Source organism: Globicephala melas, chromosome 1 (assembly GCF_963455315.2).
Source record: "Globicephala melas chromosome 1, mGloMel1.2, whole genome shotgun sequence".
Classification (NCBI taxonomy): Eukaryota; Metazoa; Chordata; class Mammalia; order Artiodactyla; family Delphinidae; genus Globicephala; species Globicephala melas.
Genome location: NC_083314.1, coordinates 170,135,831 through 170,156,905, shown reverse-complemented (window position 1 = coordinate 170,156,905; position 21,075 = coordinate 170,135,831). Strand labels below are relative to the sequence as shown.

Below are 21,075 nucleotides of genomic sequence, written 5' to 3'. Positions count from 1 at the left end.
AAATGTTTGATAGAATTCGCCTGTTTAGCCATCTGGTCCTGGGCTTTTGTTTGTTGGAAGATTTTTTTTTTTTTTTTTTTTGCGGTACGCAGGCCTCTCACTCTTGTGGCCTCTCCCATTGTGGAGCACAGGGTCCGGACGCACAGGCCCAGCGGCCATGGCTCACGGGCCCAGCCTCTCCGCGGCATGTGGGATCCTCCCGGACCAGGGCACGAACCCGCATCCCCTGCATCGGCAGGCGGACTCCCAACCACTGCGCCACCAGGGAAGCCCTGTTGGAAGATTTTTAATCACAGTTTCAATTTCACTGCTTGTGATTGGTCTGTTTATATTTTCTATTTCTTCCTGGTTCAGTCTCGGAAGGTTGTGCTTTTCTAACAATTTGTCCATTTCTTCCAGGGTGTCCATTTTATTGGCATATAGTTGATTGTAGTAATCTCTCATGATCCTTTGTATTTCTGCAGTGTCAGTTGTTACTTTTTCATTTCTTATTCTGTTGATTTGAGTCTTCTGCCTTTTTTTCTTGAGTCTGGCTAATGGTTTATCGATTTTGTTTATCTTCTCAAAGAACCAGCTTTTAGTTTTATTGATCTTTGCTATTGTTTCCTTCATTTCTTTTTCGTTTATTTCTGATCTGATCTTTATGATTTCTTTCCTTCTGCTAACTTTGGGGTTTTTTTGTTCTTCTTTCTCTAATTGCTTTAGGTGTAAGGTTAGGTGGTTTATTTGAGATGTTTCTTGTTTCTTGAGGTAGGATTGTATTGCTATAAACTTCCCTCTTAGAACTGCTTTTGCTGCATCCCATAGGTTTTGGGTCATCACGTTTTTATTGTCATTTGTTTCTAGGTATTTTTTGATTTCACCTTTGATTTCTTCAGTGATCTCTTGGTTATTAAGTAGTGTATTGTTTAGCCTCCGTGTGTTTGTATTTTTTACAGATTTTTTCCCTGTAGTTGATATCTAGTCTCATAGCACTGTGGTCAGAAAAGATACTTGATATGATTTCAATTTTCTTAAATTTACTAAGGCTTGATTTGTGACCCAGTATATGATCTTTCCTGGAGAATGTTCCATGAGCACTTGAGCAGAAAGTGTATTCTGTTGTTTTTGGATGGAATGTCCTATAAATATCAATTAAGTCCATCTTGTTTAATGTATCATTTAAAGCTTGTGTTTCCTTATTTCATTTTGGATGATCTGTCCATTGGTGAAAATGGGGTGGTAAAGCTTCCTACTATGATTCTGTTACTGTCGATTTCCTCTTTTATGGCTGTTAGCATTTGCCTTATGTATTGAGGTGATCCTCTGTTGCGTGCATAAATATTTAAATTGTTATATCTTCTTCTTGGAGTGATCCCTTTATCATTATGTGTGTTCTTCTTTGTCTCTTGTAATGGTCTTTGTTTTAAAGTCTATTTTGTCTGATGTGAGAATTGCTACTCCAGCTTTCTTGCGATTTCCATTTGCATGGAATATCTTTTTCCATCCCCTCACTTTCAGTGTATGTGTCCCTAGGTGTGAAGTGGGTCTCTTGTAGACAGCATATATACGGGTCTTGTTTTTGTATCCGTTCAGCCAGTCTGTGTCTTTTGGTGGGAGTGTTTATTCCATTTACATTTAAGGTAATTATCGATATGTGTGTTCCTGTGACCATTTTCTTAATTGTTTTTGGTTTGTTATTGTAGGTCTTTTCCTTCTCTTGTGTTTCCTGCCTAGAGAAGTTCCTTTACCATTTGTTGTAAAGCTGGTTTGGTGGTGCTGAATTCTCTTAGCTTTTGCTTGTCTGTAAAGGTTTTAATTTCTCCATCAAATCTGAATGAGATCCTTGCTGGGTAGAGTAATCTTGATTGTAGGTTTTTCCCTTTCATCACTTTAAATATGTCTTGCCACTCCCATCTGGCTTGCAGAGTTTCTGCTGAAAGATCAGCTGTTAACCTTATGGGGATTCCCTTGTATGTTATTTGTTGTTTTTCCCTTGCTGCCTTTTTTTTTTTTTTTGCAGTACGTGGGCCTCTCCCGTTGCGGAGCACAGGCTCCGGACACGCAGGCTTAGCAGCCATGGCTCACAGGCCTAGCCGCTCCACGGGATCTTCCCGGACCGGGGCACGAACCCGTGTCCCCTGCATTGGCAGGCGGACTCTCAACCACTGCGCCACCAGGGAAGCCCTCCCTTGCTGCTTTTAATATTTTTTCTTTGTATTTAATTTTTGACAGTTTGATTAATATGTGTCTTGGCGTGTTTCTCCTTGGATTTATCCTTTATGGGACTCTCTGTGCTTCCTGGACTTGATTGACTATTTCCTTTTCCGTATTAGGGAAGTTTTCAACTATAATCTCTTCAGATATTTTCTCCCTTTCTTTTTCTCTTCTTCTTCTGGGACCCCTATAATTCGAATGTTGGTGCGTTTAATGTTGTCCCAGAGGTCTCCAAGGCTGTCCTCAATTCTTCTCATTCTTTTTTCTTTATTCTGCTCTGCAGTAGTTATTTCCACTGTTTTATCTTCCAGGTCACTTATCTGTTCTTCTACCTCAGTTATTCTGCTATTGATTCCTTGTAGAGAAGTTTTTATTGCATTTATTGTGTTGTTCATCATTGTTTGTTTGCTCTTTAGTTCTTCTAGCTCTTTGTGAAACGATCCTTGTATTTGTCCATTGTATTTTCAAGATTTTGGATCATCTTTATCTGAATTCTTTTTCAGGTAGACTGCCTGTTTCCTCTTCATTTGTTTGGTCTGGTACGTTTTTACCTTGCTCCTTCATCTGCTGTGTGTTTCTCTGTCTTCTCATTTTGCTTAACTTACTGTGTTTGGGGTCTCCTTTTTGCAGGCTGCAGGTTCATAGTTCCTGTTGTTTTTGGTGTCTGCCCCTAGTGGCTAAGGTTGGTTCAGTGGGTTGTGTAGGCTTCCTGGTGGATGGGAGTAGTGCCTGTCTTCTGGTGGATGAGGCTGGATCTTGTCTTTCTGGTGGGCAGGACCACATCCGGTGGTGTGTTTTGGGGTGTTTGTGACCTTATTATGATTTTTGGTAGCCTCTCTGCTAATGGGTGAGGTTGTGTTCCTGTCTTGCTAGTTGTTTGGCATAAGGTGTCCAGTACTGTAGATTGCTGGTTGTTCAGTGGAGCTGGGTCTTAGTGTTGAGATGGAGATCTCTGGGAGAGCTCTCGCCGTTTGATATTATGTGGAGCTGGGAGGTCTCTGGTGGACCAATGTCCTGAACTCGGCTCTCCCACCTCAGAGGCACAGGCCTGACATCCGGCTGGAACACCAAGACCCTCTCAGCCACATGGCCAGGTACGTGGGGAGTTTCTTGCCTTTTGGGATGTCTGAGGTCTTCTGCCAGCGTTCAGTAGGTGTTCTATAGGAGTTGTTCCACGTGTAGATGTATTTCTGATGTATTTGTGGGGAGGAAAGTGATCTCCACGTCTCACTCCTCCACCATATTGAAGGTCTCTGCCTTGTTCTTTTTATTCTCCTAATCTTACTAATGCCTTTCCTTTAAAGTTGCTTCCATTATCAGTGCTTCCAACTTCTTGTTTTATGTGCTTTAAAATGATTAAATATGGATATCTGGTGCCTGTCTTGTTACTTATATAATTACTTCAGTGGTATTGAATTTTGAAACTCTTTAAATTGTTTCTTGATATGTTCAGAAGCTGATGGAAGTATATATTTGTAAGATCATCTTAGATAGAGAGCGCCGAATCCGAACCACTAGACCACCAGGGAGAGATCATCTTAGAAATAAAAGTAAAATATATGTGAATGTTTCTGAGGACACCTTAAAAAGATGTACTTAACCATCAGCTTATAAAAATATCAATTTAATACCCAATTTTAAGAATTATACTTGTTATGTAAGTTATATATATACTATGTATATATATTACTATATAGTACATGCAGTAAAATATTTTACTTGCAATATGTAGTAAAGCATTTCTAATGTTTCTGCCAGAAAAGGCGAATTCCTTGCTTTCTTTTATCTCTTCATTGTAGTCTGCTTAGTTTCTTTCACTGCTTGCCAGCACTGAATTATGAGAACTGATGGATGGTGCCATTTATGAGATCATGTGTTGGTTATTAAACCTTAGAGTCCTCTTCATGTTCCCTGCTGTAGTCCTAAAAGAAGGCATGTGATTGTGTTTTTCACTCCATAACCTCTTTTGCTTTCGTTAGTGTATTTTCCTTTATTCTGGTTCTTTAGTTTTAAATTTTATTGTATATTATCAGTAATGCTAATTTTAATTAGAGTATCCTCCAATATTTTAAAGTTTTTTTGTGGATGAAGAAAATATTCTAAATGCCTTGTGCTTTATATGGTATATTGTTTCACTCATTAGTAAACTGATTTTTGGAATGTTAAGCTGAAAAGAATGACTAAATCCTAAGGATGTTTCAGCTTTTGAGCAAATTGAAAGTTTTTTTAAAAAAGGAAGTGAGATCAGTCTGCAAATAAGGCAAAGCTTTACAGAGGTTCTTCAGGCAAGAAAGGAGTTTGAGGCATAATCATTATCCCTAGTTTTGTGTTCACTTTCACTTTTCCCAGAAGTCCTTTGCTTTTCTTTGTTAGGTGTGGAGGGTGCAGCTTTCCAGAGTAGACTTCCTCATGACCGGATGACTTCTCAAGAAGCAGCCTGTTTTCCAGATATCATCAGTGGACCACAGCAAACCCAGAAGGTTTTTCTGTTCATTAGAAACCGCACAGTAAGTTTCCAATCAGCTTTTTTCCACCTGAATTGTAAAAGGTACATATTACTTTTATATAGAATATGGGGGGAAAAATAGAGAGGAAAGAATTTTTAAGTTATCTGTAATACTATTCCGAGATAACCACTGTTAAAAATTAGGCGTTTTTTCCTCCAGGTATTTTTTTAAAGGTACATTTAATTTTTGTTTTTACAAAATTGAGATCCTACTTCCATGCATTCTTGGGATCCTTTTCTTTCCTCATAACCTCATAAACACACAATAAGAATCTTTACACACTTTTTTTTTTTAATAATACATTAAAAATAATCACTTTGTCTTTCCTTCCCAGGGTAAGAGAAACCCTTATTCTGTTCTTCTCATCTGGTTGATCTTCCTCCTCTGGCTAAATGATTGATTTTTAATGTCGGCAAAATATTTTTTTATCTGACAGTTGGGTCATACTTTAACTGTTGGGCATTTAAATGTCCATTTTTGCTTATTATAATGAAGCTCTGAACAGCTTTATACATTCTTGACTCTTATCTCTGGTTATTTCCTTAGGATAGCGTTCTAGAAGGAAAACTACCTGGTCAAAAAGTATGAACGCTTTTAAAGATTTGATACATGTTGTCAGATTGCTTCCCAGAGAGGCTGACCCAGTTGACACCCTCGTTACCCTGCCCTGTTTTTGTGATTAAAACGATGATAATCTGTGCTGCTGTAGTAGACCAAAATCATTTCATTTATTTTCCATTTCTTTGATTACTTAGACTGATTGCTTTTTTTTTTTTTTTTTTTTGCGGTGCGGGCCTTTTACTGCTGTGGCCTCTCCCATTGCGGAGCACAGGCTCCAGACGCGCAGGCTCAGCGGCCATGGCTCACGGGCCCAGCCGCTCTGCGGCATGTGGGATCCTCCTGCACCGGGGCATGAACCCGTGTTGCCTGCATTGGCAGGCAGACTCAACCACTGCGCCACCAGGGAAGCCCCAGACTGATTGCTCTTTCACATTTATTAGTCATTTGTATTTCTTCTGTGAATTTTTCTTTAATGTCCTTTATTCATCAGAAATTCTTTATATACTATTCAGAACATATTCATTGTACTCTGGAGTGATACAAAGTAGAAGAAATTCATGTTGTAATTTCAGTTATTTTGGATATAGCTCAGAGATGTCTTTTTAGCCACCACTAACGTCTTTATTTTGACCATTACATTGCAAAACTACTGCTAAATTTGGATTGTTAAATGCCATTCATCTAGAGTGATTGGTAGGTTTTTGTAGTACAGAATAAAGGTTCTTTTTTGTGAAGGAAAATAGGGTGATTTTTTTAAAGTGAATGGAAAATTCTTAATGTGCATTTCTGAGGCTGATTTGTCTTATAATTGAATCAGCTTCTTTGTGTAACATGTCAACATTTGTTCTAAGTGGATTTCAGACAAAATTGTCATTTTTTTGTTTCATCCTGAGGGGAGTTTTTACTTGAATTTGAGTGGTGGATTTATAGGGATCTCTGTTTTCTTTGATTCATTACCTGTGACCAGAAATCCAGATTTGGGGAAGGACTAGCCCAGGTTAGAGTTGTGGTCTCTGGCTAAAGAACGGAACTTAAGTCATTCTTTCCTGTAAGAATTGTGTCAGTTCTCTCGTGTTAAACTGCATCTTTTGCTTCCAGATTTTAAAACCACAACTTTAGGATTATTCAACTAGAACCTATGACCTGACCTTTATATTATAAGATGGAAGGAGGAAGAAGGCTTGTGTTGAGGGGTGATGGACTTGGGCCCACTGTGTGCTTGAGGAGTTCCATTTTCCTTTGACAGTGGCCACAGAGAAAAGCAGAGGGTCCATATGGATTTGGTCATATCTCTGTAATTGAATTTATTTGCACTTTTTTTTTTTTTCTTTTGCTGTACGCGGGCCTCTCACTGTTGTGGCCTCTCAGTTGCGGAGCGCAGGTTCCAGACGCGCAGGCTCAGTGGCCATGGCTCACGGGCCTAGCCGCTCTGCAGCATGTGGGATCTTCCCATACCGGGGCACAAACCCATGTCCCCTGCATCGGCAGGAGGACTCTCAACCACTGCGCCACTAGGGAAGCCCTGAATTTATTTACACTTTAGTTCTTTCTTTGAAACTTGTTTATGGAGCAGTCTTTATTAACTTTTAGCTAAGATGTAAATATGATGGTATTCAGCTGGTCTTACATTTTGCAGATATATATTCAGTTTGAAAAGAATAAATTGATTGTAAATAAATTGATTGTACCATAATATTTTTTATTCCTCATCTTACTGCTTTTTCAGCAGTATTCAAAATAATTGACTCCTCCTTTCTTAAATACACAGCTCCCTTAGCTTAACACATTATTCTAGTTTTTCTCCTGCCTCCCTGGTTGTCTTCTCTGAATGCTTTATAGCCTTATCCTTAACAACAGACCACTATGTGAACTGGTTAGAGTTCCTTAAGGTCCTCTCCTCTCTCCCCTGTTCTTTCCCACTAGGAGCCCTGTTCTACACACTTGGCTTCAGTTATCACCCATAAGCAAGTGGCTCTAAACCTTAACTCTCCTCTGAACCCCAGCTATGTATCTAGATGCCAGTCTTTCACCTCCTCTTGTTGTCTTGAAACTTAACTCATTATCTCTTATTTCGGTGTCCCTCATTCAGTGAATGGCATACCAACTCATTTAGTTGTGCAAGCCCAAAACTGAGGAGTTATCCTTTGCACACACACCTCCCCACATATCTGATTGATCATTTGATTTTGTATCTACTCAGGATCTCTGGAGTTATCTAACTCAGGTTTAAATTCTTGTTGCTCCCCAGCTGTATGATCTTGGCAACTTACTAGGCAGGCTAAATTATCTCCTAGCTTCTTTAATAATTCACTCATTTGACATAGTTTTGTGTTTCATTAGTTTCTTTGTCAGGAATATAACCCTTACTGTTTCACTGAAAGGAAAACCTATATTTGAGGCCTTAAAGTTAAAAAGATATTTTAAAGTGATCAAATGGTATATGTCTATTTGATTGTAATACAATTTCTATCATTTAAATACAGTTGCAGTTGTGGTTAGATAATCCAAAGATTCAGCTGACCTTTGAGGCTACTCTCCAACAATTAGAAGCGCCTTACAACAGTAAGTAGTGTTTTCAGTAGGACTGGTTTTGAACTGGATTTGAAAATGGATACTTCCTTCCAGAAGCTCATGGTTCCTTGATAATGAATTTGATAATGAATTTTCATCTTCTTGTGCTATGCAAAAATGAGCCTTGCAGCAAAACTATTTTGTGTGTTTGTAATTGTTTTTCTGATTTTTTAATTGTGTTGACGGGTGAGTGAGTTCAGAGATTGCTAATAATTTCTCCAGACCTATGTTCCAGCTTTAATCCACATAGTACTTTGCTGGCATTCAGCCTGTCTATCTGGCTTTCTCATTTCCCATTTGCCACCAGCAGTCTTGTAAAGTTTTTGCCAAAGGAAATGAGCATAATACTACTTTTAAAAGGGTTGGTTTTGTCCTTCATTTCATCTGTAATGGGATGTCATTTTTAAAAATTTGAAATTATGTGATATGCATTTTTGGACTACCACACAGATTAATAGTTCTAAGAATCACTTTTCTAAAGGAATCACATGACTTGAAGCTTATAGAAAAGATGAATAGAATGACTTCATGATGGAGAAATAGAAGAAGAGTTAAGAGTTTTCCATTTAAAGTGCTTAAAAGATAAACATGTTTTTAAATTCATTTTTCTGTAGGTGATACCGTGCTTGTCCACCGAGTTCACAGTTATTTAGAGCGTCATGGTCTTATCAACTTCGGCATCTATAAGAGGATAAAGCCCCTCCCAAGTAAGGACCTGGCCAATGAATTTTATGGTTTTAAATTAGGTTCCAGCAGGCTTTTTAGCATTTTATTTTGATTTCTAAATCCATATTTAGAACCAAAATATTCCCAAGTTTATCTTCTTATAAGTCAAATTTAAAGTAAAATCTCTTTGTAAATGTGAATTTCCTATAATTTCTGGTTTGATAAATACTTGATAAAAGATACTGAATTTCCAATTTAAGAAAAAACAAAGTAAAATTTATTAAAAATGAAAAAAATCAGTTATAAAGTAGGAAGTTTGTTTTCTCTCATTAACCAGTTCTTTAATGCAATGCTAAAGGTTGCATTTTTATTTTTTAAATGCTTTTTACCCCTTTAATGGTGTCTGGATAATGTCTGCCAGGAATCAGAAGATAGGGGTATTTTGAGAATTAATACATCTATCTATCTATTTATTTATTTTATATTTATGCTTTAATAATTTTTCATAAAAGGAAACTAAAGACTGCAGAAGTAGAGCTTAAAGAAAATAGCTTTAAGAATCGATTGGTTGACTGCTCAAATTGTCCTAAGTATAATTGTGAGGTAAATGTGGGAGATTATTCATAATAAATTAACCGAGGGTCACAGACGCTGAAGCACATGGCAGAGGTAATGAAAAAGTAAATCTTAAGATAAAGGATTTCATTTATGAATTTTCAACGTTGAATTAAAGTTTATAAGTTTCAGATATTTGCTAATTTGTATTCATATAGTTTTCATAATTTGAAAATAACTCTGAATTGTTACTTTGTGAGACGTCATAACATGTTAAGAACCTAGAAATTTTCTTGATTAAAAAAATAACAAATAAAAACTCTTAAACCTACAACAAAGTATTTTAATTTTTGTTCATTTTTTAATTTTAGCTAAAAAGACAGGAAAGGTAATCATTATAGGCTCTGGGGTCTCGGGCTTGGCAGCAGCTCGTCAGTTACAAAGTTTTGGAATGGATGTCACACTTCTGGAAGCCAGGGTAAGAATTTTATTTTGGGTTTAGAAGCCCAGCTTAATGGAAATATGGTAAAGAAATTATCTGTTGCAAATTAAGGAATCTTACAAATTGAACTAAACCAAACTGATTTAAATAATACTCAAAGTATTTTGACAGTGTTAACTACATTGGATAAAGCATTTTTGACAGTAAAACTTTGCAAAGTGCTCAGTGAGTATTTAGAGTTTATAAATAATCCATATAGCCCTTTGATGTATATTTTCAGGTCATTGTTTCTTGCAGCTAACTTTCAATTTGGGGGCTTTCTCGGGCATACCCTTTACAGGATGCAGTTATATTTAGTGGTGGGACAGAGTGAATTGTATTCTGTTTGATTGTAAACGGAAAGGAGTTGCTTCTCAGACAGCAGCCATCTTTTACAGCCTGGTGAAGCCAAGATATTGGCTCCTTATCATTAGTCCTAGAGAGAGAAATGGAAACTGAAAGAGGATGGGGATGATGGCACAGAATGGAAAAAAAGAACATCCCATTAGGATGTTATTATTCAAATCATTTTCATGAGTAATTTTTGAGATTTAATTATTTTTCAGTGGCTTAAAGACCTCCCTTGACTCCTACCATTTAAAGAAACAAAAACCAAACAACAACAAAACACTTCTCACATAACCTAAACAATCTAAAATTTTATAAAAGCTTTCAAAATGTTTTGAAATTGCTTTTTACAAATTCCTAATTTTTTAAAATGTTCTTTACAAATAGAGTATGGAGAGATCAAAATTAAATAATTCCTGATACAGTCTTACTTTAATATTTTATTCATTAATTCAGAAAACATTTGTGTGCCCTCTGTCTCCTGTGTACAAAGAATATAGCAAGGAATAATGGGATCATTATGATTCCTAGCCATGTGTGCAGGTTTTTGTTTTGCTTTTTTTCATTTGTTTGTTTGGAGTTTACAGAGTACTCTCATGTAATCCATGACTGAAGTATCACTGCAGCTCAGTAAGATTTCCCCATACTTGAAAATCTACAGTCAGCAAAGATAACACTTGGGCCTGTGTAGAAATGAGAGGTATTGTCAACAGTTCATGCTCAGTAGACACTCTGCCCTTGGGCATGGGGCTGCACTGGAGAGGCATTTGTCAGATAGATATCAAATCATTCACAGCTGACTTTGACACTGTGGGGCAAGAGTCAGAACATGAAGGTAGGAAAATGGCCTTTAGTGTTGAAATTTGTGAACAAATATTTTCTATGTGAGTGGCCCTTGCTCAGCCTGTACAACTGGTGTTAGAGACATTAGGGTAGGTGGCTAATAGTACCAGTAACTAAGTATGTCTTTTGGGTGTCAAATTGTTTCCTACCTCACATCACTTAATTCTGTTCCTTTTATATGTCATTCATTACCTACCACTCTCTCAAATAGTTAAAGTTCATTTGCTCTTTGTGCTCACATTGTACTCCATGTAAACTCTGACTACACCTTTCTTTTTAAGTTATCAAAGAGCCCTGAGATGGTACCTTGCCAGGTTATTATGGTTAAACTAGAATTTATGACTTTAGCCATTTAATTTCTGAAAAACAGGATCGTGTGGGTGGACGAGTTGCTACATTTCGCAAAGGAAACTACGTAGCTGATCTTGGAGCCATGGTAGTAACAGGTCTTGGTAAGTAGTTCTTAGTTTTGTACTGTAATACAAGGTCTGAGACTCATAAAATTGTTTAATCTTACATATATATATATATATATATATGTATGTATGTATGTATTTTTTTTTTTTTTTTTTGGCTGCGTTGGGTCTTTGTTGCTGCACGCGGGCTTTCTGTAGTTGCTGCGAGCAGGGTCTACTCTTTGCTGCGGTGCGCGTGCTTCTCATTGCAGTGGCATCTCTTGCTGTGGAGCACGGGCTCTAGGTGCACCAGCTTCGGTAGTTGAGGCACACGGGCTCTAGAGCGCAGTCTCAATAGTGTGGCGCATGGGCTTAGTTTCTTCTTGGCATGTGGGATCTTCCCGGACCAGGGGTCAAACCCTTGTTGCCTGCATTGGCCGGCAGATTCTTAACCACTGCGCCACCAGGGAAGTCCCTGTTTAATCTTACATTTTAAAGCCATAGATACAATTTTAAAATATATTGGTTAGGATACTGTTCTCAGTATTAGTGAGAGGTAAATTGACAAATAGTCTTCCTGAAAAGATACATCAATATGAGCATAATTTAAAATGTACATAGATTTTAACCTAGCGGATCCAGTTCTAGGAAATTATCCTAAGAAAATAGACAACTGGACAGTGACGTAGCAGATGTTAGAAACCACAGATTAGAAGATTAAATTATTATACAATGAGAACTATGCAGCCACTAAAAATTATGTAGCTGCATATTAACATGAAATTATGTCCACATTTGTTGCAAAGTTGGAAAAAGATCACAGAACAGTGCATGTGTTATGATCCTTTTGTATGTATATGTCTGTAATTTTATGCACATAAAATCTAGAAGGGTCTGTAATGTTAACCAATTTTTGGTAATAGGTAATGTTTTGCTTTCTTCTTTATGCTTAACTTAAATATTTATTTTACTTTGGGCATTTTGTTGATATGTAATTCATGTACCCTAAGCTTTGATATTTTAAATTTTGAGTAAAAATATTTTTGCATTGAGGTTTTTGTTCTCTTTTCATAGGTATGTTGAATTTAATTGTTGGAGTTTTTTCTAGGAGGGAATCCCATGGCTGTGGTTAGCAAGCAAGTAAATATGGAACTGGCCAAGATCAAGCAAAAATGCCCACTTTATGAAGCTAATGGACAAGCTGTAAGTTGACAACAAACTACTTTTCACAATTTCTTTGGTTCAGTGGAAAACAATTTTGGGGAAATATGTGAGTGAATATACACACATATAAATATGAACTGAGAGTAGAAATGATGTGACATTATTGTGATTGTTTCTTAACTCTGAGCTGTATAGGAAGGGGTTATACATGCCTGTTTAGGCATTTATCTTTAAATACTTAATGAAGATTAGGCTAGCTAGGCTGTTAAGTTTTTTAGTTTTTGATGGGCTAATAGCGAAATGGTGGTACTAACCTGATGCTTAGGTAGGTTAAAGTGTTTGTTGATCAGAGGCATAGGAGCTTCCTATGGTTGGTATGATAGTAGCATGGAAGTGATATTCAGTATGGGAGAGTGAGAGTGTTTTAACAGCTGTATTATAAGTTATGTAAGTCAGTCCTAATTTTTAGGGGTCTGTGAAACTCAAAAGTTTGTATTCAGCAGAATTTTTGCCAACTCCCCTGTTAGGAGTGAGGGAGTCTACAATTCTCAGGCTATAAACACACTATCATCTTTATATTTGAAGGAAGGGAAAGCTTGCTATGTATATGGCAGTTTAGCCTACTGTTATTAAAAGTGGTTAGATTCCAACTCTAGAATTTTGTGTGATAGGTCCCATGGGACATCCTCACCTTTTCCTGTCTACCTTTAGGATATGCAGTTTATATCAGAGAAGTACAGACTTCTGGGAAATGTTTTGGTTCCCATCCCCACCATTCTGGATCCATATTTACTCCCAGGGCTTTTTTGGGGGTGAGGGGAAAGGGCGGGCAGCCTTCTGGCAAAATAAACAAAGTAGAAAGGAAAAGGATGAAGTAGAGGTTAATTCAACAATTCTATAAACTTCTATTTACCCTGCAAAGACCTGTAAAAAATAAAGAGATAAGACAGTGTCCCTGCCATGTAAGACCCCATAGTCTGGTGGTACTTGTACACAAATAATTATCTTTTCCCACCTTTTTATTATAGAAATTTTCAAACATATACAAAAGTAGAAAGAGTACTATAATGGACTCCCATTTTTCCAGTCTTGTTGAGAGCAGGGGAAGTGACATGACCAGATAGGTGTTTTAGGTAGATAGACAGTAATTTAGAGAATTGAATTGAGGAAGCAGGGTCTCTGAAGTAGATACTACATTAGTCCTCAAGAAGTAATGGAATCCAAACCAAAGATTATCACTGATCTTTGAGACACTATCTTTTTCTTTAGACTTTCCTGAATGTAGAGCCTGTTCATTTAGTCTTTCTAACAGTAAAAAGTGAGGGGTTTTTTCCTAGTAGAGATATCCAAAGAAATTGTCTGCTTTCTTGGTATTAGATAAGCTGTAAAACATTTTTTAAAACACTTGTTTCTAAATAACATACCAATATTTGCTGAAGTGTGGCCTATAGCCAGCTGCCAATCCATGAACTGTTGGTTACTAGTATGGGATGAGATATATCTTGTGCCAGAATGTAAATAAACCACACCATTTAACCATGATGTTTGTTCAGAGGATGACTTTTTTTTTTTTGGTAGCAAGACTTTGTCAACGAAAGAAGTGGTGGTGCGTTTAATTTATGTTCTGGCATAAGCTCCGTATCTCACCAGGACCAGCCCTTTGAGTAGCATTTTGGTACACAGTTGTTAAGCTGGTGTGTGGTTTTCAGCATTTTGTTGTCATTCAACTCTGATCTTTATAGTATTTTTCTAGGTTGGTTTGTTTGTATTTGGTGAAGCAGCCAAATGGTAAGGAGGATTCTTTAAGCATTCTCAAATTTGGGAAAAAATTCTTTGCATCTTTGAGTTCTGCTTGCCTTAAGTTAGTCAATCAAACATAAGAAGACATTAATATTTCTTAATCATGCTGTTCCCAGTGGTCTAGCTCAGAGTAGGAATGGACAACCGGTGACCAGTAGACTGGCTTTTGGCTTATATGACAAGTACTGAGAGCTTATAGCCTGGTTAATTTATGCTTATAATCACAGATATGTGTCGTGCCTTTAGAAATCTAAGGAATCGCTCAGTCAGTTGCTTCATTCTCCCATTTTGCAGGGGAAGAATCTAAAGCACGTGCATGTTTCCCTGAGGTCATTATAGTCAATAAGTTGTAGAGCCAAGGTCCGTTGTCTGGTGTTGCAGCTTTAATGCCCGCACTTGTTCTGTTCTGCCTAGCTGATAGTTCAGGGAAGGTGGGAGCAGGGGTGAGTGTGCAGTTCTGACTGCCAGTGTGACTGCATCAGCTGAGTCTCCTTCTCAGAGAGCTTTCTTTTAATAGGTATTCTAAGGAGGCCCACCTAGAGTGATGATATTCACTCAGCCATTGATTTTTCTTCAGTGAACTGTTGAACGAAATGAGATGTGTTCCTCCATTCTCTGTGGATAGCCTCAGTGGAAGAGAGGGTGATTGATTTGATGGTTCTGTTGTTAGTACATAGAAATTAATTATTCCATCCTATACAAGGCCAGCAGTTAACTCAGAGTTATTAATATCATTTGTAATTTTGTCTTAAGGACATATCACCATACTCAGCCATTTTGCTGCTATAGAAAAAAAATCATGTAGTAAGTGGTTTTTGTTTTGTTACCTTGTTATTGTTTTAATAACAGTCACAAGAATCCCTGAAAGAGTTTGCCTCTCTCTTCTCTCTGGTCCTGGACTGGCAGCTAGTATGTTGAGCTTGTATGTTTGTTTTTGACAAAGGAAGCTTATTTTATGGCTTTGGTTTACTAGAACAGGGCTTTCTAATCTGGTTCTACTATAGGATATTCTTATAAATAGAAGTATCTTCCAAGCCTATAAAAACAATCAGAGGGCTTCCCTGGTGGCGCAGTGGTTGAGAGTCCGCCTGCTGATGCAGGGGACACGGGTTCATGCCCCGGTCCAGGAAGATCCCACATGCCGCGGAGCGGCTGGGCCCATGAGCCATGGCCGCTGAGCCTGCGCGCCCGGAGCCTGTGCTCCGCAACGGGAGAGGCCACAACAGTGAGAGGCCCACGTACCGCAAAAACAAAACAAAACAAAACAAAACAAATAATCGGAGCTAATAAAGCAGGTGCCCTCGGATTAACTGATGATGGAGTTATCCTCTGAATTATGCAGTTTTAAATAGATATGGGTAAGGTTGGGAAATAGAGTAATTCATATTTCAGGAGCATTTTGGGAGTCACTAGTGAGAGGACTGAAAACATGGATTGGTGGGGGAGACTGGAGAAATGACTGTGAGTGTTTTCTGCATCTCCTATACGGCTAGTAACTTGGGGGCTTTAGATTCTAGTTTTGTGTTTGACTTTTTTTGAGTAATGAAAAGGTATCTGAAGTGAGTGACTGTGTGAGAGAGAGAGAGACTCTGTGTGTGTGTGTGTGTGTGTGTGTGTGATTATTAAGTGAGATCAAAAGACTCAGTAACTACTTAGAGAAACAGAACCTGATTATGAGGAAGAAAGATAACACTTGAAAGGTAACGCATGCCAGGCTTCTTAGAAATACCATTGATTGGATACACTCAGTACCTATCATAACTTAGCAAGTTTCCACTTTTATTCATAGAGAGTGATGCTTAAGTGGTTATACTTTTGACAGAGGTATCTTGGCCGTTTCAGTTTTCATCTTCCTTTTTGGAAACATCTTTGGTATCTTTAAGGAAGTCTTTCTCTACCCTTTAAAATCATGACTGCCAATCCCTGCTTTTTATAAATATAAAAATCTCATGCCTTCCTTTAATGTTTTTGAAGTTGCAAAATAAGTTTTTTCCCCTCAAATATAGTTATAATACTGACTTTTCTTTTCCAAACTATATTAATTTATTTAACAAGAATTTACTGAGCACCTCTGCTATGTGCTAAAGAAGTTGCTGGAGTGCACTCCTTAGACATGCCATGTGTGCCTTCTCCACATGGCTTAGTCCCTGCTCTAGGAAAGTCAGTTATTTACATCCCCTGAAAGATTCCTTATGAGGTAAAAGAAGGAGAGGGAGGCAACAGTCTCCATTTATAGAATCACATTGAATTTTATTTGAATTAAGGATATACCTGTTGTCCTTATTCTCCCTTCAGGGTTAATAACAATATCTCATTTCCCTTAGCTATTTGGGAATCTGGGTTAGAAACTCCTCAGATGTAAATTTATTTTTCCACTAATCTTTCGTTTTACCGTAATTGTAGAAGTGCATGGGGGATGGGAGAGGTGGAGGTTGACTGTGGCCTCTGTTGGCCAGATTTTGCCATTACAACTTTCTTCAACGTGTAATTCTTCCTGAGGATTTCTCTGGCTAAATCTCAGAACTTTGAGTACCTGGAACCTAGGTACACTTAACTCCATTTTTGCTCTGCTGCTAGAGAACTTATGCAGACTGGAAGTATGACAGATGGGCAATGTTTTTGAAGACCTACCAAGCTTGTGATGATAGAATGCAACCAGAGGTAGAACTAAGGAGAGCTGTCCTTCCTTTGAGATGATTCCTTACAGAATCAGGGACCGTGTCCAGAAAGTTGTTTGGCTCTCCCGGAATTTATTCTGCATGAGCCAGTCACACAGGCTTCCCCACCCGGACCATGTTCAGGGATGCTCCATGTAATCCGTCCTCCATATATGGATGCTCCGTGTAATAGGATCAAAGCAGTCAGGGTTAGACCCCATTTAGAGGAGGGAGACTCACCAAATGTTTAGTCTTGAAGGAACCATTTATTTGGAGCCTTTCATTGAGAAATAAATGGTTTTGAAAAATCATAAAATCTGTTTCAAGCAATAGCCTTTTTGTTTGATTCTTTGCTAGGAAACTGTATCAAAGGTCCTTTCCCGAAAGACTGCTTCTTCGTTTGTTGTTATGTGTTGTCACTGTGTTGTAATATAGGAATCCAGCTGCGTAAAATGTGGTGCTTAAGCCTTGGTAACATTTGCTGAGTTCCTTTCTGAGGATGCAATTTAAGAATATACAATAGAACAGTCAGGTTAGGGCTTCCCTGGTGGCGCAGTGGTTGAGGGTCCGCCTGCCGATGCAGGGGACACAGGTTTGTGCCCCGGTCCGGGAGGATCCTGCGTGCCACGGAGCAACTAAGCCCGTGTGTCACAACTACTGAGCCCGTGTGCCGCAACTACTGAAGCCCACACACCTAGAGCCCCTGCTCCACAAGAGAAGCCACCACAATGAGAAGCCTGCGCACCACAACAAAGAGTAGCCCCCGCTCGCAGCAACTAGAAAAAGCCCACGCAGCAACGAAGACCCAACGCAGCCAAAAATAAAAATAAATAAATAAATTTATTTTCTAAAAAAAGAATGAATGGTCAGGTTAAACTAAAATTATTGTGACTTGTGTTAGAGATTGCCAGTATTTCAACATCCTTTCATAATTATTTGTGGAACTAACAGAGTCCAAGGGTTCTCACCAAAGGGAAAGAAATGACCTGAAACAGGTATGTAGGGGGTGCTTAGGGTAGTCAGTTGCTAAAGTTCTTGTCATTGTCTGAGTGTGTCAAGTAGAATATATCTAATAGATTAACTTTAGAAACAGAGTCAAGGTTTAAATACATCAAAAACACATTTTGGTTTTCTCCCAGTCAGTATTGGTGTCCTAATGGACAAGTATTTTATGTACTATTTTCCAAATATTTCTTTAATTTTAAAGTGTAATTTTAAAATTAATGGGAAAAAATCCAGGTTTCAAAGCTACCCCTGGTGTCACTGACAACATTCCTATAACTGCTTAGCAGAAAATGGATGGGACCTGACTGCTGACTGGAGCCCCGAGTTAGAGGGGGTGTCCTGGAGATGCAGTCATGTCATTCTGGTATCAGATGCAGCAGTGATCTTTTGGTTTGGTGTTTGTTTGGTTTGATTGTTGTTCTTTTTCTCTTGTACTGAATTTTGCTTATTCCTCTCTGCTTTCTGCACTGTCTCCCTTTACCACCCCCACCCCCACCCAAAGTGCCTTTCTTTTGCCCATTTCTGTGCCTTGACTCTCTCATTTTAGTCTCTGTACAGTCTGTTCCTTATCTCTGTGGTAGTTGCAGCTTCTGAGCTCACAATGCTTCTGTCATGCTGTGTGTTTAAAGCCTTGATTCTACTGCCGTCTTACAAAACTAAACTTGGCTTGGCTGTGGGCTCTTATTTACAGTTTATTTCTCTCTCTGCTGCACTGGTTAAAAGGACACTGTCAAGGTATTTTTCTTTCATAATTTTTCAATTCATTTTCCTCACTGTTTACAGTAACCCATTAAAAGCCTGAAACTTAAATCTTTCCCTTCCAAAGATCCCGTCCATCATACATTCCCACTGGTTTGTTGTAGAGTTGCACCTGTATGTTGGGCTGGTGCCATTTGAGTATTTGTCATTGAAAGAGCATGTAAAAAGTCAAGTTTTTTGTCGGGGGTGTGGGTGGACTAAAGGGGAAAGTGTAACGAATCAAGTGGGCTGCTCAGCAAACAGAGGGAAGAAACAAAAGGTCAAATTTGGTCCCTCTAACCTTGACAGTGTCCCTTTAAATATTTCTGTACCACACACCCTGGACCCCAGATACTGAGCCTTTGAGTGCTGCGTACTTTTTTAATATGAACTTCCCTATGTGACTGTCACTCTAGCTGTAAAGATTAGAGCTTGTCTAAAGCAAGCCATCCAATTGACACTGGAAGAGCTTTAATCTGTACCATTTGCAAACTTGGCGTATTGGCACTTTCTGTCCTATTGTAGAGGCATATGTGATCTGATCCCTCTTACTGCTATAGCATCCTCCTGCTAGGCATTTTAGAAGCCACATGTAGAAATATCACCATTTGTACTCCAGGAAAAGCAGTCATTCATATTGCATCTGTGATCAGTGAAGAGCTCATAACTATGTAGATTTCATATTGAAAATGTGATTGTTTCCTTTTTAAAGGAGCACCAAATTTAGAACCATCTTTTGTAACATCACTGCGGGAATTAACACCAAGCAAAATTTCAGCATTGCTTTGAGCTGTTCTTTATGTGACCATCATATATAGAGTATATGTAACTGACGGGAAAGTAAATGAAATTCCTGACAAGAAGGTCACTTCCATCAGCTCTGATAGCTGTGTAATCAAAACAAGTAGCGATGTCACCAAGAACTCCTTTCTTTGGCCCTGGACTTGAATGGGTAGGTCAGATGTGTTTGATCCACCAAGTCCTAGGTACCAAGTCCTAGGTACCAAGTCCTAGGTACCACCCTGATATATAAATGGCACCAAGCATCCAAAGCCTGATTCACTGCCTTATTTCTCAACATAAACCAAAAGATTCTCAGGGGTTTCTATTTCTAAGGCTAAGGGGGATTCTCTAATTCATAAAGATTTCCTGATCTCTCCCATGTGTGATCTTTTAGAACTTGATGCTTTAAAATATTATTTTGATTGAATTAGTTATAGTGTCTTGTCATAATTTACAGTTCCAAAGGAGAGTTGCAGTCCTTTTCCCTTTGTTTTGGTGCAGATTATACTTCTCACCATATTCTTTTTTGCTATACCATGGCTCATCTGCTAAGAGTTACTGTGTGACTCATCAGTGAAGGGGCAGAGGCTAGTGCTTCGAAAGCATCCATTTAATTGGGAAGGGCAAAACTGAAGGAGTTGCAGATGAGAAGCAGAGTTTTACTGTGATGATCTTGTCCATAATAGTTACCTCTAATTGTAGATCATTCTTCCTCAGCCTTAGTGATTATTAGGGCTTACTTTCATGTTTTGTTTTCTTGTTACCAATTTTAGGTTGATGGTAAAGTGAAAATCCAAATTTTGAATCCTGTTTCCCAGTTGGTGCCTAGCGCCTTTTTTTTTTTTTATGTATTTATTTGGCTGTGCCGGCTCTTAGTTGTGGCACGCGGGATCTTTGTTGCCACACGTGGGATCTTTCGTTGTGGCATGCGGGATCTAGTTCCCTGACCAGGGATTGAACCCAGGCCCCCTGCATTGGGAGCACGGAGTCTTGACCACTGGACCACCAGGGAAGTCCCGATGCCTAGCTTTTTATGGCAAGAGATGCTTGCCTTAGAACATGCTTTTTCCTTCTCGCTATTCCCATGAATTCAGCAATAGGATTGTAGATACAGTTTACTCTGGGGCTGAATTAAGCAGTAGCAGAGGAATTTGTGTCAGCTAACTGATGGTATCACTAGGTAGGGGCACAGCAGGGATTAGGAGCATGGTCTTGCAGCTTGATGATCTGCTTTGCAATCTGTTCTCTTACTCCACAGTAGTGAGCCAGACCTGGTACCTCAGTCACTCATAGTCTAAGAGCATTGGATATTCAACTCTGAACTTAATTGGTGCCATAAAACACTATTACTCTGAGAAAGAATTAAGATGCTGTTGTGTTCTTATTAATAGCCATGAATTTCACTTCTCTCTTCCCTACTCCTACCTGAAATTGTCGTCTTTGAGGGGAAGCAGATACCTTGGGCTTCTTATTTTTTCATCCTGTCCTTATTCTGGAAGGTGCTCAGGTGTGTTAACATAGTCTTTGTTCTCTGGGACTTCTCCAGTGTGTTGTCTGCATGTCAGCCCAGCTTATCTCAGTGCATGTCAACTCCAGGGCATCTTGGGCTCCACATGACTTCACTCAACACCAATGTGAATCCTGTGGCTGTTAATAAAGGTAGAGTCCCAGCTCTGAGGGCAAAATCGTGAGAATAGGAAAATATCTGGGCTGAAACATTTCATATCTCATTTAATGGAATTGACCACTTCATAGAAAAGACAGTTTGAATCATTGTCCTCAAAGGTTTCCCCTTTGAGATACAT

General features: G+C 38.6%; 1 protein-coding gene across 3 annotated transcripts in view; it reads left to right on the top strand.

Moving 5' to 3' along the window:
- The window catches only part of KDM1A (lysine demethylase 1A), a 64,076-nt gene that overhangs the window by 29,167 nt on the left and 13,834 nt on the right, over window positions 1-21,075 (top strand). For all 3 annotated transcript variants that reach the window (XR_011377552.1, XM_030875412.3, XM_030875406.3), the window contains 6 exons: window positions 4,570-4,703; window positions 7,748-7,826; window positions 8,450-8,542; window positions 9,428-9,534; window positions 11,099-11,180; window positions 12,232-12,326. Coding sequence is in view for 2 of the 3 variants with exons in the window: in XM_030875412.3 (XP_030731272.1) it covers window positions 4,570-4,703; window positions 7,748-7,826; window positions 8,450-8,542; window positions 9,428-9,534; window positions 11,099-11,180; window positions 12,232-12,326 (590 nt within the window). In the remaining variant the exon portion in view is untranslated. The remainder of the gene's footprint in view (window positions 1-4,569; window positions 4,704-7,747; window positions 7,827-8,449; window positions 8,543-9,427; window positions 9,535-11,098; window positions 11,181-12,231; window positions 12,327-21,075) is intronic.